This window comes from Tiliqua scincoides, chromosome 1 (genome assembly GCF_035046505.1).
Source record: "Tiliqua scincoides isolate rTilSci1 chromosome 1, rTilSci1.hap2, whole genome shotgun sequence".
Classification (NCBI taxonomy): domain Eukaryota; kingdom Metazoa; phylum Chordata; class Lepidosauria; order Squamata; family Scincidae; genus Tiliqua; species Tiliqua scincoides.
Window position 1 is genome coordinate 12,984,581 of NC_089821.1, and position 18,106 is coordinate 13,002,686.

Below are 18,106 nucleotides of genomic sequence, written 5' to 3' on the forward strand. Positions count from 1 at the left end.
GGGAAAGCCCATTTCTGGTTTTCGTCCCAAAATGGGGTTTTTTTAATTCAGCATTTTCAAGCCTTGGAGAGAGCTGCAGAGTGGGTTGCAGGCTGCCCAGACCCTCCAGAGAGACATAGTGACCCTAAGTAAGTGGGGGGGGAAGTCCTTCCCTACTCAGCAGCATAATGATGGTGGTGATCATGTTGCTGTCGTCCCCCCCACGCAAAGACTGACAGGGTTCCCAAAGTCTGAGTAGGACTTTAGTAATCACTGATCTAGACACTTCACACAATACAGATTTCTTACATGGAAGTCCCTTCTGTGTAGAAAAATATATCTGAGGAGGGCTCAGTCCATATGTGTTGCATATAGCTCCACAACACATGCATTTCTCTGGTCCAGCAGTTCCCAAACTGTGGGTCCATGACCAATCAATGGGTCACAACCCAAGTTTTGGTTGGTCGCAAAACTAACAAGGCAGATGTGGCTATGTGCATCAAGGGTTAAACAACCTGCTACTTGGGGGGGGGGGCGGCACTGCTGCCCAATCGCCATCATAGCCACAGCGGCTTGAGCAGTGGTATAGTGAAACTTTTTTTAGGTGGGTCCTGATGGCAAAATGTTTGGGAACAACTGTTCTAGTCCAGTGTTTCTCAGTGCTACCCCCTGACATGCCACTTGCTGCTGTGCAGCCCTCAGAGGTACCACTGGATGTCACTCACAGTGAAGTCATCCCCAGTTAGTTCCAGGTTTGGAGACCATAATAGGAACTTCCAAGGTCAGTTAGTAGCTCAGGGCAGGTGGGTGAGCGTTTGCTTGTGCTTGAAAACTGCACACTAGAACTCTGCCCACTGCCTTGAGCTTCCTATCGCCATTGGAAGCTCCTGTTGTGGTCTTACTGCCGGGCAGTAGGTGCTGCGCATACCATCCAACACTGCCTGGTGTACCACCGGTGGTACACATACCACTGATTGGGAACCACTACTCTAGTTCAAATCAAACCATAAAAACATACCTGCAACATACCAACCTTCACCAAACCTCAGAATGCCATAAAGAGAGGACAGATTCACCACAGTTACGTTGTCAACAGAGAAACAGTTTCATATAGCTCAAAACAGGCAAGCCAATCCACAACAAGTAAAAGGTAAAAACTCCTTAAAGTCCCTGGTCAACTGACTTGTAGGAAAATGACTTCCAAATTGTCCTGACCTTGAACAAAATCCAACCACATAACCTTGCTCACTGAAATTTTAATGGGGCAGACTTCACACTATCTGACACTTTGTCCCTAGTGGTAAGTGTTCTTGGTTCCCTGGGATGAAATGTGAAAAGAGTACTAGTGTGGTGATGGGAAGCCCGACATACATCCCACGCATCATGCTTTCCAAGGAAAAGCTGTGGCAGGGTTCCTCAAGAGAAGGCTGTGGCCAGTGGTGTAGCTAGAGGAGGTGCAAAGCACTAAGTTCTGCAGGAAGACGCACCACAGCTTGCAAGCAGCCTTCCCTTCAGAGCCATTCCGGGCTGCCAGAGCAAACCCACCACCCAGAATGGCTCTGAAGGGGAGGGGGAGTGGCTGCTGTGAAACAAAGCTCAGTACCCTCTCTGGTTACGCCACTGCCCCGCCTTCCTCTGCCACAAGTCAGTTTCTGAGAGCAACATTCAGACAGGTTATACATGACTTGAAATGAAATGAACTTTCTTACATACTGTAATGGAAATGTGAAAGATCCCTCAAGGAGATAGGGTGTGGTGTCAACAGTGGCCCCTTGCTCTGGTAGGCAAGCATGGGGTTTACACCAGGGCCTCAGATTGCAGTGAATGTGCTGCACAGCTGCAGCCTCTTGAAGGCAATAGGGCCCTCAGGGATAAAAGCAGCACCTGATGAAGAGATATCATCTCTGAAGAGATGTCCTGTGATACAAGGACATCTGCAAGAGGGATCTGAAGGCCTTAGGAGTGGACCTCAACAGGTGGGAAACCCTGGCCTCTGAGCGGCCCACTTGGAGGCAGGCTGTGCAGCATGGCCTTTCCCAGTTTGATGAGACACTTGGCCAACAGTCTGAGGCTAAGAGGCAAAGATGAAAGGCCCATAGCCAGGGAGACAGGCCAGGGACAGACTGCACTTGCTCCCAGTGTGGAAGGGATTGTCACTCCCAAATTGGCCTTTTCAGCCACACTAGACACTGTTCCAGAACCACCATTCAGAGCGCGATACCATAGTCTTTCGAGACTGAAGGTTGCCAACAGGATGAAGAGAGAGTTTGGTGGGTAGTAGGAGGAGAAAGCTGGAGGGAGGAACTGAACTGATGGATTAATGGACTGAGGAACTAATGGCTGATGGATTATTGGAAGTACTGATGGACTGACTAAAGGACAGATGGGTGAATGGACTTTGGAGATTAGTGTGTGGCTGCCATGCCCAAGACCTGCTGAGGACCAAGGTGTTGTTGTAGTGGCTGGAGAAGCTGCTGGCAGGACAAAGGAGAAAGGAGGACCTCTGCAGGTTGAACAGGTAAGCTACACTGGTAGTGGGGCCCGGCAGTGCAGAACTAGGGTCAATGCTGGAGAAAGAAGGGGAGCTAATTAGCTTAAAGTGGGCAATATTTCTCTCAGTGAAACTTGGGCTGGGAATCTGGCAAAACACATACAAGAAGCAGTTATCATCAAGCAGGTGCCTTAAAGGATACTCCACAAACTGAATGGGCGATTTGGTCAGCAGCTCATAAGCCTTCAACTCAGTGAAGGAGGAAACAACATAACTTCGGTTCTTCTCTGAAAAACAAACACAACATGTGCCCCAACATCAATCTGCCCATATAACCATGTCATCCATCAAGCAGATGCATCGAACTGTTTTAAAACATCTCATTTCAGCAGGCATTAGGAAATAACTCTTTCTTACGTGCAGAGATTTCAAAACACTCAAATTTGATTGGCTGGATGTAATTGACAAGGCTGGACATTTCTTCATAAGCTGTCACTTCCAGGCCTGCAGTACCCTAGGAAAATTTAGAGACAGGAACACAAAGAACTGTTTACATAGACCAGTGACCATTGTTTACATCAACCCTTTTCATCTTACAGCACACTGACAAAGCACTAAAATAGTCAAAGCACACAATGTTTTTTGACAGTAGGGGTTCACATCCCCCAGTGGCCTTACTAACAAATGACGCTCCCCCCCCCAAACTGCTGTGGCTCGCATGCAGGCCATTCATGGCACACCAGTTTGCCACGGCACAGTGGTTGAAAATGGCTGATATAGACCCCGTGGTGATTGGAGTGGGTGTAGCTCTAAGCAGGAGTTAGAAAATACTGGGTAGAAGAATTTGAAGGAGCTGTCTTTCTCCTGATCTAATACTTGCTTTGCAATTCAAGAATGACTTTCAATGAAGGATCTCAAAAGCACACTAAAAATGTGCATCTTGATGCAGCTGGAGAGGCTTACGCACGCAGAAATAGTCTTCCAGGCATGTATCCATAGTTGGATGAGGACCAATGTATGTAAATGGAGGGGATGGATCCTGGTGGTGGCAGCAGCATACACGGGATCCTATCCCCTTTTTGTGACCCCAGCCCACCCCCTACTCAGACAACAGCAAAATAGCTGGCATGAGTCAGAGGAGACCCACAGAGGTGATCTGGCAGCTACCAAGAGGTAAGTTTAAAAGAGTTTCACTTATCTCTCACTTGTCTCTGGTTACTTCCCCCCTCTCCCCAGGATTGGACTGTTTCTCTCACACACCCAACGTAGCAGAAAACTGGGTTAATTCATTGCCTCCTACTGAAACAATATTTTTTGTTGTGCCTACTATCCCCTTACAATCTGCGGCTTGGGGTTCAGGCTCACAGCTCCTTTCAGCATAAAAGATAGGAAAGTACAAGGGCCATTCCAAATGCAACTGCTTTCATTCTTTTGTCATTTAATGAGAAAAAGATCTACGCATAGACATTATCTCATAAGATAACTGCAAACTAAAGTATTAGACTGGTCACTGAACAAGTGCAGTCATACCTCATCAGACTGCAGCTTTTTCATTTCTTCTTCATCCAGGTTTTCCAAGTCTCCTTCCACTTCAGGTATCTCTTCAGTCATCTCACCTGCCCTGGCTAATTGTTCAAAATATAGATCAATTCATTCATGGAGACTCTCATGAAGACTTAACAAGCAAATTGTCTAAAAGTTTCTCTGTAACCTGAAATTCCTCCAAATCAAAACTTTCCTTCCCCCCATGCTTCTATAGAGTCATAGCTCATACCTCCTTGACCATAGCATCAAAGGAGTATATGCATGTGTGAACAGGCCATCATAGACAGATACCCACCACCAACAGTTTCATTTTTTCCCCAATGTCAATTGCAACACAATATTTTGTAAAGGCAGTTCACTGAAGGTAGTTTGTGTATTCTTCTGAAAGTCAGGAAGTGGGGAGACAACAAATGACAAACACGGATATGAATTAAATTCAAATGAGAAGAAAGTCATGTCTGGACATGCATGCCCAAATCATGTGGCTTCTTCCTAGATCTTCTTTTACCACAAAAGAATCAATAGTAAGAACTAATTGCCACTGTTACCCTGCACATGTCCAATCTTGTCTGATCTCAGAAGCTAAGCAGGGTCAGGCCTGGTTAGTACTTGGATGGGAGACTGCCTGGGAACACCGCGTGCTATAGGCTTATACCATAGTCTTTTGAGACTGAAGATTGCCAACCACCACTTCTTCGCAGACTCCTTTCAGTCTTCAGAATATGAATGCAGTCTTGATTCCCTTAGCCATCAGGTAGGGGGTGGATGCTGTTCATTATCATCATGGGACCTCAAATTTGTCAAGATGTGACCCAGGTATTGTCCATGCTCCCTCCTAAATGTTTTTGAGTCCCTATGCCCATGCAGCAAATATATGAATCTTGCTTTCTTTTTTTATCTTCATGTAAAAGAAACAAACCAGATAACAAACCGGGCGTGCTGAAAGGTGCTGGTGGATGGGTAATTCTCCAAAAAGTGACAGGAATCAGCCTTGGTGCTCTGCTCAGACTACCAGTGGTCTGTATGTGAAAATGAATGCATGCTCTACAGCAGGGGTCTCCAAACCCCAGCCTGGGGGCCAGATGCGGCCCGTGGCCAGCCTCTATCTGGCCCGCGGCCGGCCTCTTGACAGCCTCTGGCCCACTTGGCCGAACATGTGCTCTGGTTGTATCTGGAGGGTGTTCTAAGGGCCAGAGAGGTTGAATGAATGAGCCCATTCATTCATTTATTCACTCATATAAGTTCCATCTCTAATTTATTGATATAAATTCTATATTAAAAATTGTTTTCTGGCCCTCTACACCATGCCAGATATATGATGCGGCCCTCTGGCCAAAAGGTTTGGAGACCCCTGCTCTACAGCAATACCAACCCAGGAGAAGCAGATGAGAAGGCAATAGATTCATTCAGAGTGGTGGCATAGCTGGAGGGGGGCAGCACAGCCAGTCCAGCGGGGAGGCTCAGCAGGGCAGGCAAGCGGCCCCTCCCTTTGGAGCCATTCCCAGCGGGGGGAGCAAAACGGAGCTGTACGGCTTCCCCCCTGCTGGGAATGGCTCCGAAGGGAGGGGTCACTTGCTCGCCCCGCTGAGCCTCCCTGCTGGACTGGCTGCTCTGCCCCCCAGCTACACCATCGATTCAGAGAAGCCTTTGAAGCCACTGATAAAACAACTCATTGCTGTTAAGTGTAATTCTGTCCTAACATGACAGCGTCCACCTGTTTCACAATGAGCCATTTATTTGTTTGTCAGAGTCCTAAAACACTGACTCCAGGCTACCTGGAATCTCCCCCCAACCCCACCCTGGGGCAGGTCCCATACCTGTGGCTTCCGGTTCTGCTGATGCAGGTTGGTCAGTAATTTCATCTTCTTTCTTTGGAATTTCTTTCTTCAGAGCGTCCTGGTTTTCCCCAGGTGCAAACTGATTCTTCTTGTTCTTAATCAAGATTTTCCCCATCAGATCCTGTGGACTTGGCAGTGGAACTCCTGGCTTTAACTGCAGAAAAAAAGTTTGATGCAAAGTTTATGCTTCAGTAGAACTCTTTTCACCAAGGTACAATATAGACTGCCAAGCAGAGGCATAATTTGGATGGAGTCTGAGGGGCATGTGTCCTGGGCGCTATACCGAGGGGGGAGGCGCATGACTGCCCCCAGGTTCCACCCTAGTTATGGAGGAGGCACTGGTGGCTTTGCGCCACCCTGATCTTTCTCCTGTGGAGGCTCCCAGCCTCCAGCAGCAAGCACCTCACTATCCCAGGACCCAGAAGTCACCTCCAGGTTCTCCCTGGTGGAGGAGGCACTGCTGGTTTTGTGCACCCCGTTACTTCTCCTATGGAGGCTCCCAGCCTCCATAGGAGAAGGAACAAGGTGCTCAAAGCTGCAGCAGGGAGCGCCCTACCCTCCAGGGAGAATCCAGAAGTGATGTCACAATATCATGTGACATTGTGACGCTACTGCCCTTGGTGCCAAGGTAGTACATTTTGCTGCTGCTGCCAAGACAATGGCACCAAAAACTGCTTGATACCATTTTCCCACAGGATAATTTAGCATCCCCATTCACGTACTGGAAATTTTTCCAATGGTTCTGTCAGCAGCATGTCCCCAAATATAGTTCTGCAATATTCAGCCATCTTAGCCTGCTGCTTAGGTCTAAAAGAAAATACAGAAATAAGAGACAAAGTAGGCTGTAATACCAGTACTGAAGAGTGGCATCATTCTTGTGCCCACACCCGAAAGTCCCTGTCTAGTGTGCTAGCCCGAGTTTACTTCACCAGACAAATTAGCTTGCACATATGCTTGTGTTATCCATACACAGAGGAGTTTGACAACAGCACATAAAATGATCAAGAGTGAATCTGGGATCCTATTTTCTTCTCGACACTGTTAATTTTAGTAACAACAGGGAATGGTGGTGACGGGAGAGAGGGCTAGGAATAGGAAGGATCAGGCCCAGGAGGGCAGTGAGATTGGCGGTGTGAGTGTAAGCCATATCCAAACACCCTTCTTGGTCCTGATCCACTTGCATGGATCAGTGCAGACATGGGCCAGCAATATCAGGTTCAAAATATCCACCTTTTGCATGGCAATTGCTGTGTGTAGCTGCCAGTGAAAGTGAGGACAACACTCGGAACTCTATGTGAATGACTTTCTGCAGGCCATTGCAAGGACCTCTGTCAACTCCCTCTCCAAATGTTGTCTTTAGTTTAAAACACAGAACTAAAAATGGCTTGTCATCTCATTTGATTTTTGGTTCCAAAGTATTTACTTACATATTCTAATTAGCAACCACATGTTCTTATATTTCAAAAACTATGATTCTTTGAAATGTCTTATGTTTAGGAACTGTTAAGATCACACATGTAACCTTGAACATGGCTACCCCAAATGTCTTTGAATGTTGATTGCTTTGTGGGGAGGATGAAGCCTCCTGAGATAACTCATTAATGGAGCGGTTGCTCACAAGTTTAGGCTTCACTTTGTGCCACGGGCAAAAAAGAAGAGGGATAAAAGTGCAACAGCAGGAAATCTTTGCCTTATCCTGACTGTATTCTTTGCACCTACCACCCTCCAATTTTCCTCTCCAAGAGCAAACTCGGCTTCAGTCTAATCAGCAAACACTTTATACTTACGAGTCAACGTGGTTCTCAAAGGAGAGGATCACAGGGTAGGGAGAGGTTTTGAACGCACTTTCTGCAATTGCTTCAATTACATCCTTATGATGAGGCAAGAGACAGAGAGAGGAGCCTTTGTAAACAGTGCACCAAGAAACAACAGAAAAGCTATCATTTTAGTTACCTATAAGGTTTTTAAATCTGCAGCTTCTGTAGGAGCTCCTCAATATATTCAAGCTTCCAAAAGGGTCTCCTGTGGTAATAACTCTATTTTTTGTAATAACAAAAAATTACAATTTTTGTGTGTCACTCACTCAGTGCTCCCCCTGATGGGTCCATGTACTATCAACTCCCTTCTTTGTGGTTCTGCAGGATGTGAAATGCTGGGTAAGGGTAAGGAGAGGGAGGGGCTGCTTGCAAGCCACAGGGAGGTGCTGTGCAAAATTTAGCAACATCTATGGGTCTACTTGGAACCGCACCAGCTCAATCACTGGCACAGAACCGAGTAGTGTGCATGTGTGTCTGTCCCACCAGCAGGAACCAGCTTAGAACTGGGCTGTAAGTATGGTTGGTTCTCCCTTGTGATTTGTCCCAGTCCCTCTTCCAGCAAAAGGGTTCCTTTTAGTGATGGACTCCCACAGGAACTCACTTGAAACACTTGCTCTGGGAAGGCTGGTGTGTTTTACATACCTGCTTCCTACTCTTGTATATTACAAAAGAGCATACAAAGAGCAAGAAACAGGTATTGCTTGGCAGTGTGTTTGTGTGAATGGCACAAGGGGACTCAACCCCTGAGGGCTAGGGTTCTTGGTCTGCTTTTGTCTCCTTGCTACTTGTGCCACAGTAGCTCGTGCAATGGGAGACATTGTAGCATTCCTTGTGCTAGACAGCTTGTTTGTGGGGTGCGCTGCTGTCACAGGGATAGCACCCTATGGTTGCTATGGATTCTACCACTGTGGCGGTGCTGGGAGGGCACTGGCCTGGTGGTGGCTGTTCATTGGGCCTGTGCTTCTCACTGTCTCCATATTTGAATTCCTTACTAAAATCTGAAACATAAATAATTGCAGCAATAAATAGTTTTTCTGGATTCATTCCATTTTGATATCTATCCATACCATTAATGAATTAAACATCAGGCTATTGTACGCACAATATCTTTTCCCTTTTCTACTCTAATGCCACAGCACAATATAAAGTCATTATGTTATAGTTATTCAGTCCTAATCCCTTGTTTGTAATTATCACCATTAAATTCCATTCACCAAACTAGGCAATTTGCATGATAGTACATGACTGAATTTGCAGTCCTACACTGCTTCTGTTTTTCATACCCTGTGCTACTTTTTCCTTTTATTCATGATTTCTTTTTTCCCCAAATATAAAAGGTATTTCTTTCTTCCAGACCTTCAGACAATTGTTCTCTTAATCTTATTGATAAAATTTGCAAAAGAAAATCAATTGGTGACAAAAGGGTCATCTTAACAGCAGCCAATTTCCCCCCAAAATGTAAATTTAATTTCTTTCAATCTCTCTGTTAGCTGGACTACATTTTGAAACAGGTTTGGATGCAATTATTTTTAAACAAATCTTTGGTATCTTGGAATTCTTGTAACAAATAATAAACTGCTCTTTTGTACCCTAATTCTTCCACTATTTCATTCTCTTTTTGCCCTTTCATGTGTATACAAAATCTTTACATTTCTGACTTAGGCCCAATCATAAGTAGAGGCCATGAAAGCAGAAGACATCACTGTATCACCATGCGGGGATGTGGTAGGATTGGGCTGTTAGACATACATGTGTTGTGTTTGTAAGCATGCATTGGTTAAATACATACTTTCCCTTTTTGTGGGTATATTTAAAACATTTTAGGTGTATGCCTTAAAAATGCAATGTATGAAAAGGCCCTCAAAAGCACTAGTTTGGAACATGCAGCAGCAATAAAATACTATTATTCCCAATGCAAATCCAATAAATTTCTCAGCTTAGTTTTTTGAATGTACTGTTTTTTAAAAATAACATTGCTGCTAAACCTCTATTCTTCTGCTGTTAACTGTTCTTTATTCCCCTGCCCCCCCCATGCAAGCATTGGCAATTGGTAGCTGAGGGTAACATTGCATTCTCTGTAATTATCTGCCTTCTCCTGTTCCATTCATTCTATGACATCATGCAATTGTGTATAGTGTTTTTATATATGGTACATAACTCTTTGGTGGCAAATCAAACCTTGGTGTGCACTTCAGTAAAGTCAGCTGAGTTTTACGGGGATTAATGTAGCTCAAGACTTCATATTACCTCTTGCAAGAAAGAAACGTGTCCCAATTGAATACACAGCTGATCCCTGGGGGGAGGCTGCCATTGTGCCCCTCCATTTGTTCTACATTTCAAAGGAAACTGTTCCAGGTTAAAAGCAGGAGAAAGTCACCTCCCCAACCCACAGCTTTTTTGGAAAGGAAGCCAGTCACAGGAAAGAAAGAGAGAGGGGAGGATCTGTGCCGTTATGTAAACTGCAATGAAAAGTGCATGCTGTGCTAATGGTCTGTAATTCTTTTGCAAAGTCCATTGTTGTGGCGCACAGCAATGCTTCCATGTAATTAGAGTCCCAGTAATACACAATAGCCTTTATTTGCCCTACTGATTGTGTGGGGCAGTGTAAAGGTAGTTGTGATGTCATCAGATCTGAGCTGTGAAATGACTGGCATCAGAAACTACAAGCACATCAGGGAACTACAGGATAAAAGGAGAAACTCTATTCTTGTTTGTGCTGAAGGCACTAATTTGCTGTACTCCTGCGGCAGGATATTTGCCTCTGTGGACTGCTTAGAGGAAATGGGGTCTTTCACAGTGCTAACTAGAGATACTATGAATTGTACCTTGGGACCTTCTGTATCCAAACCATCTTGTCAGGTTTCTTCTTCACTAGCACCTCAGATGGAGGTGAAGAGAGTGTTGGTTTCCACCCATTTCCTTTTCCTCACAATCCTCCCCCTGTTCTACTCCTGTCTAGGAGCTGGACTGTCAGTCAGGGTCTCTCCTCCCTAATGTAGGCTCTCCTGTGCCTAGATAATTCCTTCATACTTACTCAGATTCTCTCTAGAACTACTCTCATGTAATGCTTCAACTTACTGGGCTTAGATGAGGAAAGTCCAGTGGTATCACTATGGGAGTGCGGGTGGTGCGGGCCACACTGGGTCATTCTCAGGATGGGTAACACTACACTCCCTGAGCCTCTGTTTGGCGATCTTTGGCCCACTCTGGGCCCAGCTGCCTTGCATGCTTGCCAATTGTTGCGTTTTTGTTACTCCTCAGTGAGAACTCAAATAACTGGGCCCAGAGCAGGCTGAACACCAAACAGAGGCGGTCCAGAGGCAGGGTTTTCTTGTTTAAAGCTATGTGAAAGCCCAGAAGGTCATGGTGATGTGATTATGTCATTATGTCACCACCACCCCTCACAACTTTGAGAATGCTGAGCTTATCTGCAGATGAACGCTGCACCGGGCGGCACCCACCGCTGGGAAAGTCTATGCTCAAATTCCCACTCAGCTGCAAAACACACTGGTTGGTCTTGAACCAACCAAGCCAAACCCATCTGGCAGCATTGGCATGGAGCTACAATACTGCTTAGAGTTCCTTGGAGGAATGGTGATATGCAACAAACTCAGAAGTAAACAAAATGATAACCTTCAAAAAGTTTGGCTGGAGGTACCTTGAACAGTATTTCAGTTGTCATAGTGAACCCATGGGTGATGTAGGGCTCCTCATCTGGCGGTCGTCCCTTCCAGCAGTCAAGTTCCACACAGCGGCAGCCAGCCAACAAGGCCTGGCGGTACATCTCTGGAGAAGAGACCCCTGAAAATTGCCCAGCTGCAGAAAACAAATGAGAAGAGAAAAAAAGGCTATGATCTGATCACACAGAGTCATATTCCATTCTTATCACTCACATATTTGAATGTGCGCAATCAGAATGGAATACATTTCTGTGTATGCAAATATTTTTGTTAAACAGGAGATAAGCACCTCAGCCTTTTAACTAGGGCTCTCCTTTCACTGAGAGAGGGGGTGATACCCAATGGGTACCTACATGGTTTTCAGCCAGATATGCAAAAAAAAAAAAAATCATGTGGAGTAGAAACACAGTCACCAGCTCTTGAAGGGAGTCATAGTTCCAGGCACACCTTATAAGCTGTCCATAAGCCAGTTGACTTGGTCTGGTAGCAATAATTGCCAATCACTCCCCTACTCCTGCACAATATCCTAGAAATATTGTGCCTATGATGATCTTTCTTGTCCCACCCTCAGCATCAATTTTTCTGAAGCAGAGTGTGGGACAAGAAAGACAACCCCTATGCTGACAACTCATTCTGACACTGATCCACGCAGTTTTAGCAAAAGGAAACCAGATATTCTGCACACACCAAGGAATGATGGCTAACCTCTTGTAAGAGAACAACTGGTAGAAACTGAGGTGTATCTGTATGGTTGGATTACCTGTGAGGTAAGTGTTGTGGGATGAATTGATAAAATAGTGAGCGAGTGGCTGGCTCATATCCTGGTACAGCAGCAGTTTCTCCTGGGATACTACACTGTTTTCAGGGCCACAAAGGAACCAAACCATTCCTTCTGGAGACAGCTGCCCTGAAAGAGCAAAGAACACTATTATTACTGGTAGTGGATCAGAAGGAAAAGGGACTGAACTTGGATGATCATGATATTGTGCTTTGTAGGTTCCTAAAACTGAAAGTCACAGAAGCATGGCGGGTGTCATGTAGTCTGGCCACAAACTTGGGTTCATGCAGCAATTCATATCCTTTCCTTTTCCTGTTCACAAATATTTTGCTTTGTACCCATGTTTCAGGCACACAGTGAATATGATGGATATCTCCTTTCATCAGTCATGGCCACCTGCAACTTTTCAGGGTTCATGCCAAACGAGGATTACCATAACTATCAATACATCTCTACTACTATAAGCATGACAAATAATTACAACCATTCAGCTTCTTTTTGCTAGTCCCAACCCAGCCATGATAGATGAGCAGAGAAGACAAATGTTATTTGTCTATAAAATGTATAGCCACTTTTCCATTCAAGTGCCTAACGTCAATAAAACAAGAGACAACAAAGATCATAAATATAAGAACAAGAGCCAGCTCTTCAAAACAGCTGAGTTTGAAATTGAAATTTGAAATTAATCTCAAGTCTTGTTTTCCCAAAATTGTTAGGGATATCACCTGGTGGGCCCCCTTAGAGTAGAATATTATTATTTATTTGATTTTTACCCTGCCTTTCTCCCCAAAGGGAACCCACTATTCCCTAACTGCACTGCCAGTTCCATAACTGCACAGCTCACCAAGAGAGACCTACCCTGGGCAGCTGCCAATCTAACCCAGTGGTCACCAAACTCATGACCACAGTGTAGTGCAAAAACAGTCCCCAATGAGACCAGCACTTACCATTCCACCACGCAGCACACTAGAAGCCCCTTCTGACCACCATTGTGCGATGCTCTGGGCAGCTGCATCTGTAGCCCATTGTCCCAGCAGGCTTTGTGCCTGGATTTCCAGGCAGACTTGACTACAGAGAGGGTCATGCAAAGGCTGTCAGAGGGACTTCTAGTGAGCAGTGTGATGGATGGGCTCATAGTGGGGAGGGAATCAGTGTTGCGTAGGATCTGGCCCATGGGCTGTGGTTTGGTGAAAGTTGATCTAGCCTAATAGATTACACCCACTCAGAGCAACATTGCCTCAGGTTATCTATGGTCAAAGAATTAGAAGGTACAAATGGAGAGGACATTGAGACCTTGAATTGGGCCTGAACACCAATTGGCAACCAGTGTAAATGGACAAAAATAGGTACACTATGTTCTATGTGATATGCTTTATTCAAGAGGTGGGTTGAAGTCTGCACCAGCCACAGCTTCTGAATCATTTTTACGGCAAGTTTTGAAATGTGTCCTTCTGCCTTCCCAAATGTGCACATCTGCTGTTTGCTAGGGAGATTAAAAGAACTCAGGAGAACCATGGGAAGCCGTCTCTGACCAAACGCACAAAGCTCACTGAATGTCATGGCACGGTTCACTTCACCTTTGTTTGTTGCTCTCATTCAGGGTTGCCATGATAAAGTGAGAATAAAGGGAAATCCTTTTCAATACACCTGCCATCTCCATAGGCTCAGAGTGGTGGTGAATAATGATAAACGCTCACAGTAATGGAAAAGGACTCACCTCTCTGAACATTCATCCCACTGGGCTCATACTTCTCTATGAGACACTGGACTTGCTCTGGCTTGGCAGGTGGGAAAAGCATGTCATTGAGGTGAGAATCTCGCTGTTTCTTGTTGATGAATTTTGTCAAGTGCTCTTTAGTCATGTATGGCTTGGCTTTCGCGTGGCTAAGGACGGGAAATGGAAGAAAAAGTGTGTATTTAGGTGTTCTTGAAAAACTTCATCAGCAAGTGCAGCAGGTTTTGCTACATTCATTAGGGTGTCAATAGCTCCTTCTTACCCTTTCTTTGTCCACCATGTCTTTTGATTCTTTCAGCAGTATGACATCCTTACTAAATAAATTACGGCATTTCAAGTTGCTGAGAAATATTCTCATCAGAGACTAAATAATGTCAGAGTGACCAGAGTATTAGAAAGCCAGAAAACTGAAGATCCACAATATGGTCCCAATATGGGAGCCAGTATTGTATAATGGTTAGCAAGTTAGACTAGGAAAATTCGGGTTCAAACCCTCAGTTATGCGGTTTAGTGCCAAACTACATGTTCATCTCAGTAGCATAGTAGGTATGTGCATGCTCTTGGTTTTAGAGGCAGGTTGCCTCTGATTGCCAGATGTAGGGGAGGGCACCAGGATGCAGATTGTGTCTGTTGTCTTGTGTGCTCCCTGGGGCATTTGGTGGGCCACTGTGATATACAGGAAGCTGGACTAGATGAGCCTTTGGCCACACACACACACACACACACACACACACACACACACACACACACACACACACACACTAGCATAATGTTCCATCCACATGAAATATTTGATGAGGGCAGCCTTGTTTTGTCTGTGTGCGTTTTTAATCTCCTTTTTGTAAGCATGATTAGATGTGCACTCTAGTCCAAAAGACGAGGAAAGTACAACCTCCAAACAATAAAATAACAAATAAATCTAAAAGGCCACAATCCAAAACAGAGTTAGACAAGCATGGATTTCTATGAGCTTAAAATTTATTAGTTATTTTCAAAGATTTTTAACCTGCCCAGTGGCATAGCTAGAAGGGGTGCTAGAGGCATATGCCTCCATTTTGCTCCCCCTGCCCAAAATGTTTCTGAAGGGGAGGGGCCACTTGCACACTGTGATGAGGCTCCCTGCAAAACACAGTGCTCTGCACCTCTTCTAGCTATGCCACTGATTCTGCCTTTCTCCCGTAACAGTTCATATTAATTGTCTCACCCCATTTGCCACCCCAACACTAGCTAGTTTCCCTTCCTCTCATTTAGTGAGGGAAATATGTGATGTGACACCATGACATTCTGTGTTTTCCTGCCTCTGATCATGACACCCAATAAAGTAAAGGGGGAGGGGACTGAATAAACACATGATGTGGAGACATCACATAATGTTTCCTAGACATTATGGTGAGAAAAGGAAGGACTACACAGGGTAGTGGCATAGCTGGAAGGAGTGCTGCCCTGGGGCACTCTTTCCAGGGCTGCCTGCCCCTGCATCTCTTCCAAACACAACCACAGCTGTTGCTCCAGTCATGTCCGGAGAGTGTTCTGATGCCTTCGGGAGGCCTTAGAACATCACTTTCAGTTTTGGGGGGAAACCGGAAGTGATATTTGTATGCTTTAGTTTAGAAGGTCTTCTGAGGCCCAGGGAGGCTATGCGCAGTGTCACACAGATGCCAGGTCTTGGAGGCTACTGCACATTTACCATAAAATCTAGTTTGAGCTCTAAGTGCATCTAACCCTGTCCTGAATTTTGGCCCAGGTTAACAAAATGGTGGAGAGGAATGGAATTAGCTTTGCTACCCTTCACCATTTAAAAACGTATTCCTGGGTGGACAGATCCACACTGCATTTGCACAGCAAGGAAAGCACAGTTTACAAGGAGGGTGGTGAGAAGCTAGCCCAATGAGGACAGCAAAGTGTGCCAGGATTAAAGAAGGGGTGGAAAGCCTGCCAACATGTCCCCACCATAGTGCAGTCTGCCGTTTTTATCTGTCTCCCATCCATCCCCTGCATGATGGAGGCTTACTGTGAGGTAAATATCTCATCAATCTCTGGACGAGGACACAGATTCATCAGGAATGATTTGAACACAGATTCAGGAAAATCTTCAGGATTGATGCCATCATTCTGAAAACAAATCGTGAATATTGTCAAGACTTACCCATTGGGCTCCATTTCTAAAGTGACAGGTGCTGGGGCTTAAGCCTGCCCTGGAAGTCACACTCTCTGACCTAGAAGTCCTTCCCCTCAACCTTGATATGCATGTGTTAGTTGCAATTTACCTTTAGAAAGTAAAACACTGTGCCATACAGATCAGCTGTGCACGCATCCATATGTGCTGCTGTTTTCAGTGGATTCTGAACCCCTATATAGGAATCAGTTTCCTTCTCTCTGAGGTAGCAGCTGGGCTCAGAGACTCCAGTACTCGTACCAACCTAGGATCCTACCAAGGAATCTACTGAATGGGGCATTGGGACTCATCTGAATTTTCACTCTGTGAACTTTAAAACCTTGCTTCTTCATGCACCTAGGCTGCCAAGCTGCTTACATATACAACTGTCCTCACTGACTGGGTACTGTACCTGTTTTCTTACTCTGAGTTGCTGGTGTATTCTGAAATCTTAGTGAAGATGTTGGAGATGAGATTTATGTGGACACGATATAAGATACAGACAGGAGTGATGGCAGGTGTCAGTCAGGCTAGGCAGTGACTAAAGGTCAATGAACATCAGAGGGCACATCTGGCTGGGCTGACCCCAGTTCAGTATTCCATCAGGGGGGGCCTGGGGTCCAGCACATGGCTTTCTGGTGCTGGCACTGGATATACATAGTGTATTTGTAGTACATTATCTCATTGTAGAAGTGGGCATTTCTAGGCATGGGGAATGTATAAATCAAGCAGAAGATTTTTAGAAAAATAGTTTATCCAGTCCATGTCCTCCACTGAATGTTCTTACGAAAGTAACTTCTTCAGGTGCTGTGAAGCACACTTGACTTGTAGTACCCAGTGATCTAGGGTGCTATAGCGTAGCTGGGGGAGGGCAAAATACTGCAGGCACCACAACACACCATGCAAGCAACCCTACGCACTCTCCATCAGAGCCTTTCTGGGCAGTGACAACAATGCACAGGAGACAGTGTTATGTTTGTTAAGTACTTAGCATTGCTGTTGCTGCCTAGAATGGCCCTGAAGGCAAATGAGAGAAGCTGCCTGCACAGTGTGTTTTGGCACTTGCAGTATATACTGTTTTGCCGCCCCCCAGCTATACTACTGCTATGGCATCCTAATAGTAGCTGACTTCTTTACTGTTTCATAATGGCAGCAGTGATAGCCATTTCTTCTTCTTAGGGCCACTGCAAGCTATAGTTTTTTTTTGGGGGGGGGGACGGGACTGCAAAGTATCTGCAAGAGATAACTCTCAACACCCCACAAACTTCAATTCCCAGAATTTTTGGGAGGAGGTCATAACAGTTAAAATGGGACAAAACTGATAGAAATGAATTTGAAACTCAGATATGCGCAGCAGTGGTGTAGCAGGAGAGGGTGCAAAGCACTAAGTCTTGCAGGGATCCTCACCACAGCGTGCAATGGCCCCTCCCCTTCGGAGCCATTCCAGGCAGGGAAGCAAAACGGAGGTGTACGGAATGACTCTGAAGGGGGGGAAGGGCTCTTGCACACTGCAGAGAGACTCCCTGCAAGACTTAGTGCTTTGTACCCCCTCTAGCTATGCCATTGATGCCCAGTCACAATGTGGTCTCAGAACAGGAGTCAAGAAAAGCAATTATCTTGGGCATATGGCAAACTGCTAATATACTCACCTTGCCCTTTGGGAGATGGCAAGCAGTTAGTGCAGCTTCCACTCTTTTTCTGTCTGCAGGAAACATCTGAAAAATACTGAAAGAAAGAAAGAAAGAAAGAAAGAAAGAAAGAAAGAAAGAAAGAAAGAAAGAAAGAAAGAAAGAAAGAAAGAAAGAAAGAAAGAAAGAAGATAAAATTATCAACAGGGCAGAGTGGCAAAAGCATATCTTGGAACACTGGCAGAATTTGCAGGGGGAAAAGTTGCCCTCAGAGAAAGAAAAAATCAATCTTGTGCTGAAAAACCGGGGTAGCGTGGGGAAAATGCAATTTTGACTATGCAAGCACTGCATAGAAAATAGTAGGATACTCTTGTGGTTGCAGAGGACAATTTGAAAAAAAATATTTCACAATGGTCATTCCTGCAAGAAGGAAGGGTCATTTTATTGTACAGAAAGCTTA

General features: G+C 45.1%; 1 protein-coding gene across 1 annotated transcript in view; it reads right to left on the minus strand.

The window, feature by feature from the left end:
- PLCB2 (phospholipase C beta 2) overlaps positions 1-18,106 on the minus strand; it is a 64,009-nt gene that overhangs the window by 25,506 nt on the left and 20,397 nt on the right. The window contains exons 7-17 of the mRNA XM_066615261.1: positions 17,668-17,743; positions 15,875-15,975; positions 13,846-14,012; positions 12,111-12,257; positions 11,329-11,486; positions 7,641-7,723; positions 6,576-6,660; positions 5,833-6,007; positions 4,001-4,095; positions 2,888-2,984; positions 2,673-2,757 (exon numbers count right to left, since the gene is read on the minus strand). Coding sequence (XP_066471358.1) covers positions 2,673-2,757; positions 2,888-2,984; positions 4,001-4,095; positions 5,833-6,007; positions 6,576-6,660; positions 7,641-7,723; positions 11,329-11,486; positions 12,111-12,257; positions 13,846-14,012; positions 15,875-15,975; positions 17,668-17,743 — 1,269 coding nt within the window. The remainder of the gene's footprint in view (positions 1-2,672; positions 2,758-2,887; positions 2,985-4,000; positions 4,096-5,832; positions 6,008-6,575; positions 6,661-7,640; positions 7,724-11,328; positions 11,487-12,110; positions 12,258-13,845; positions 14,013-15,874; positions 15,976-17,667; positions 17,744-18,106) is intronic.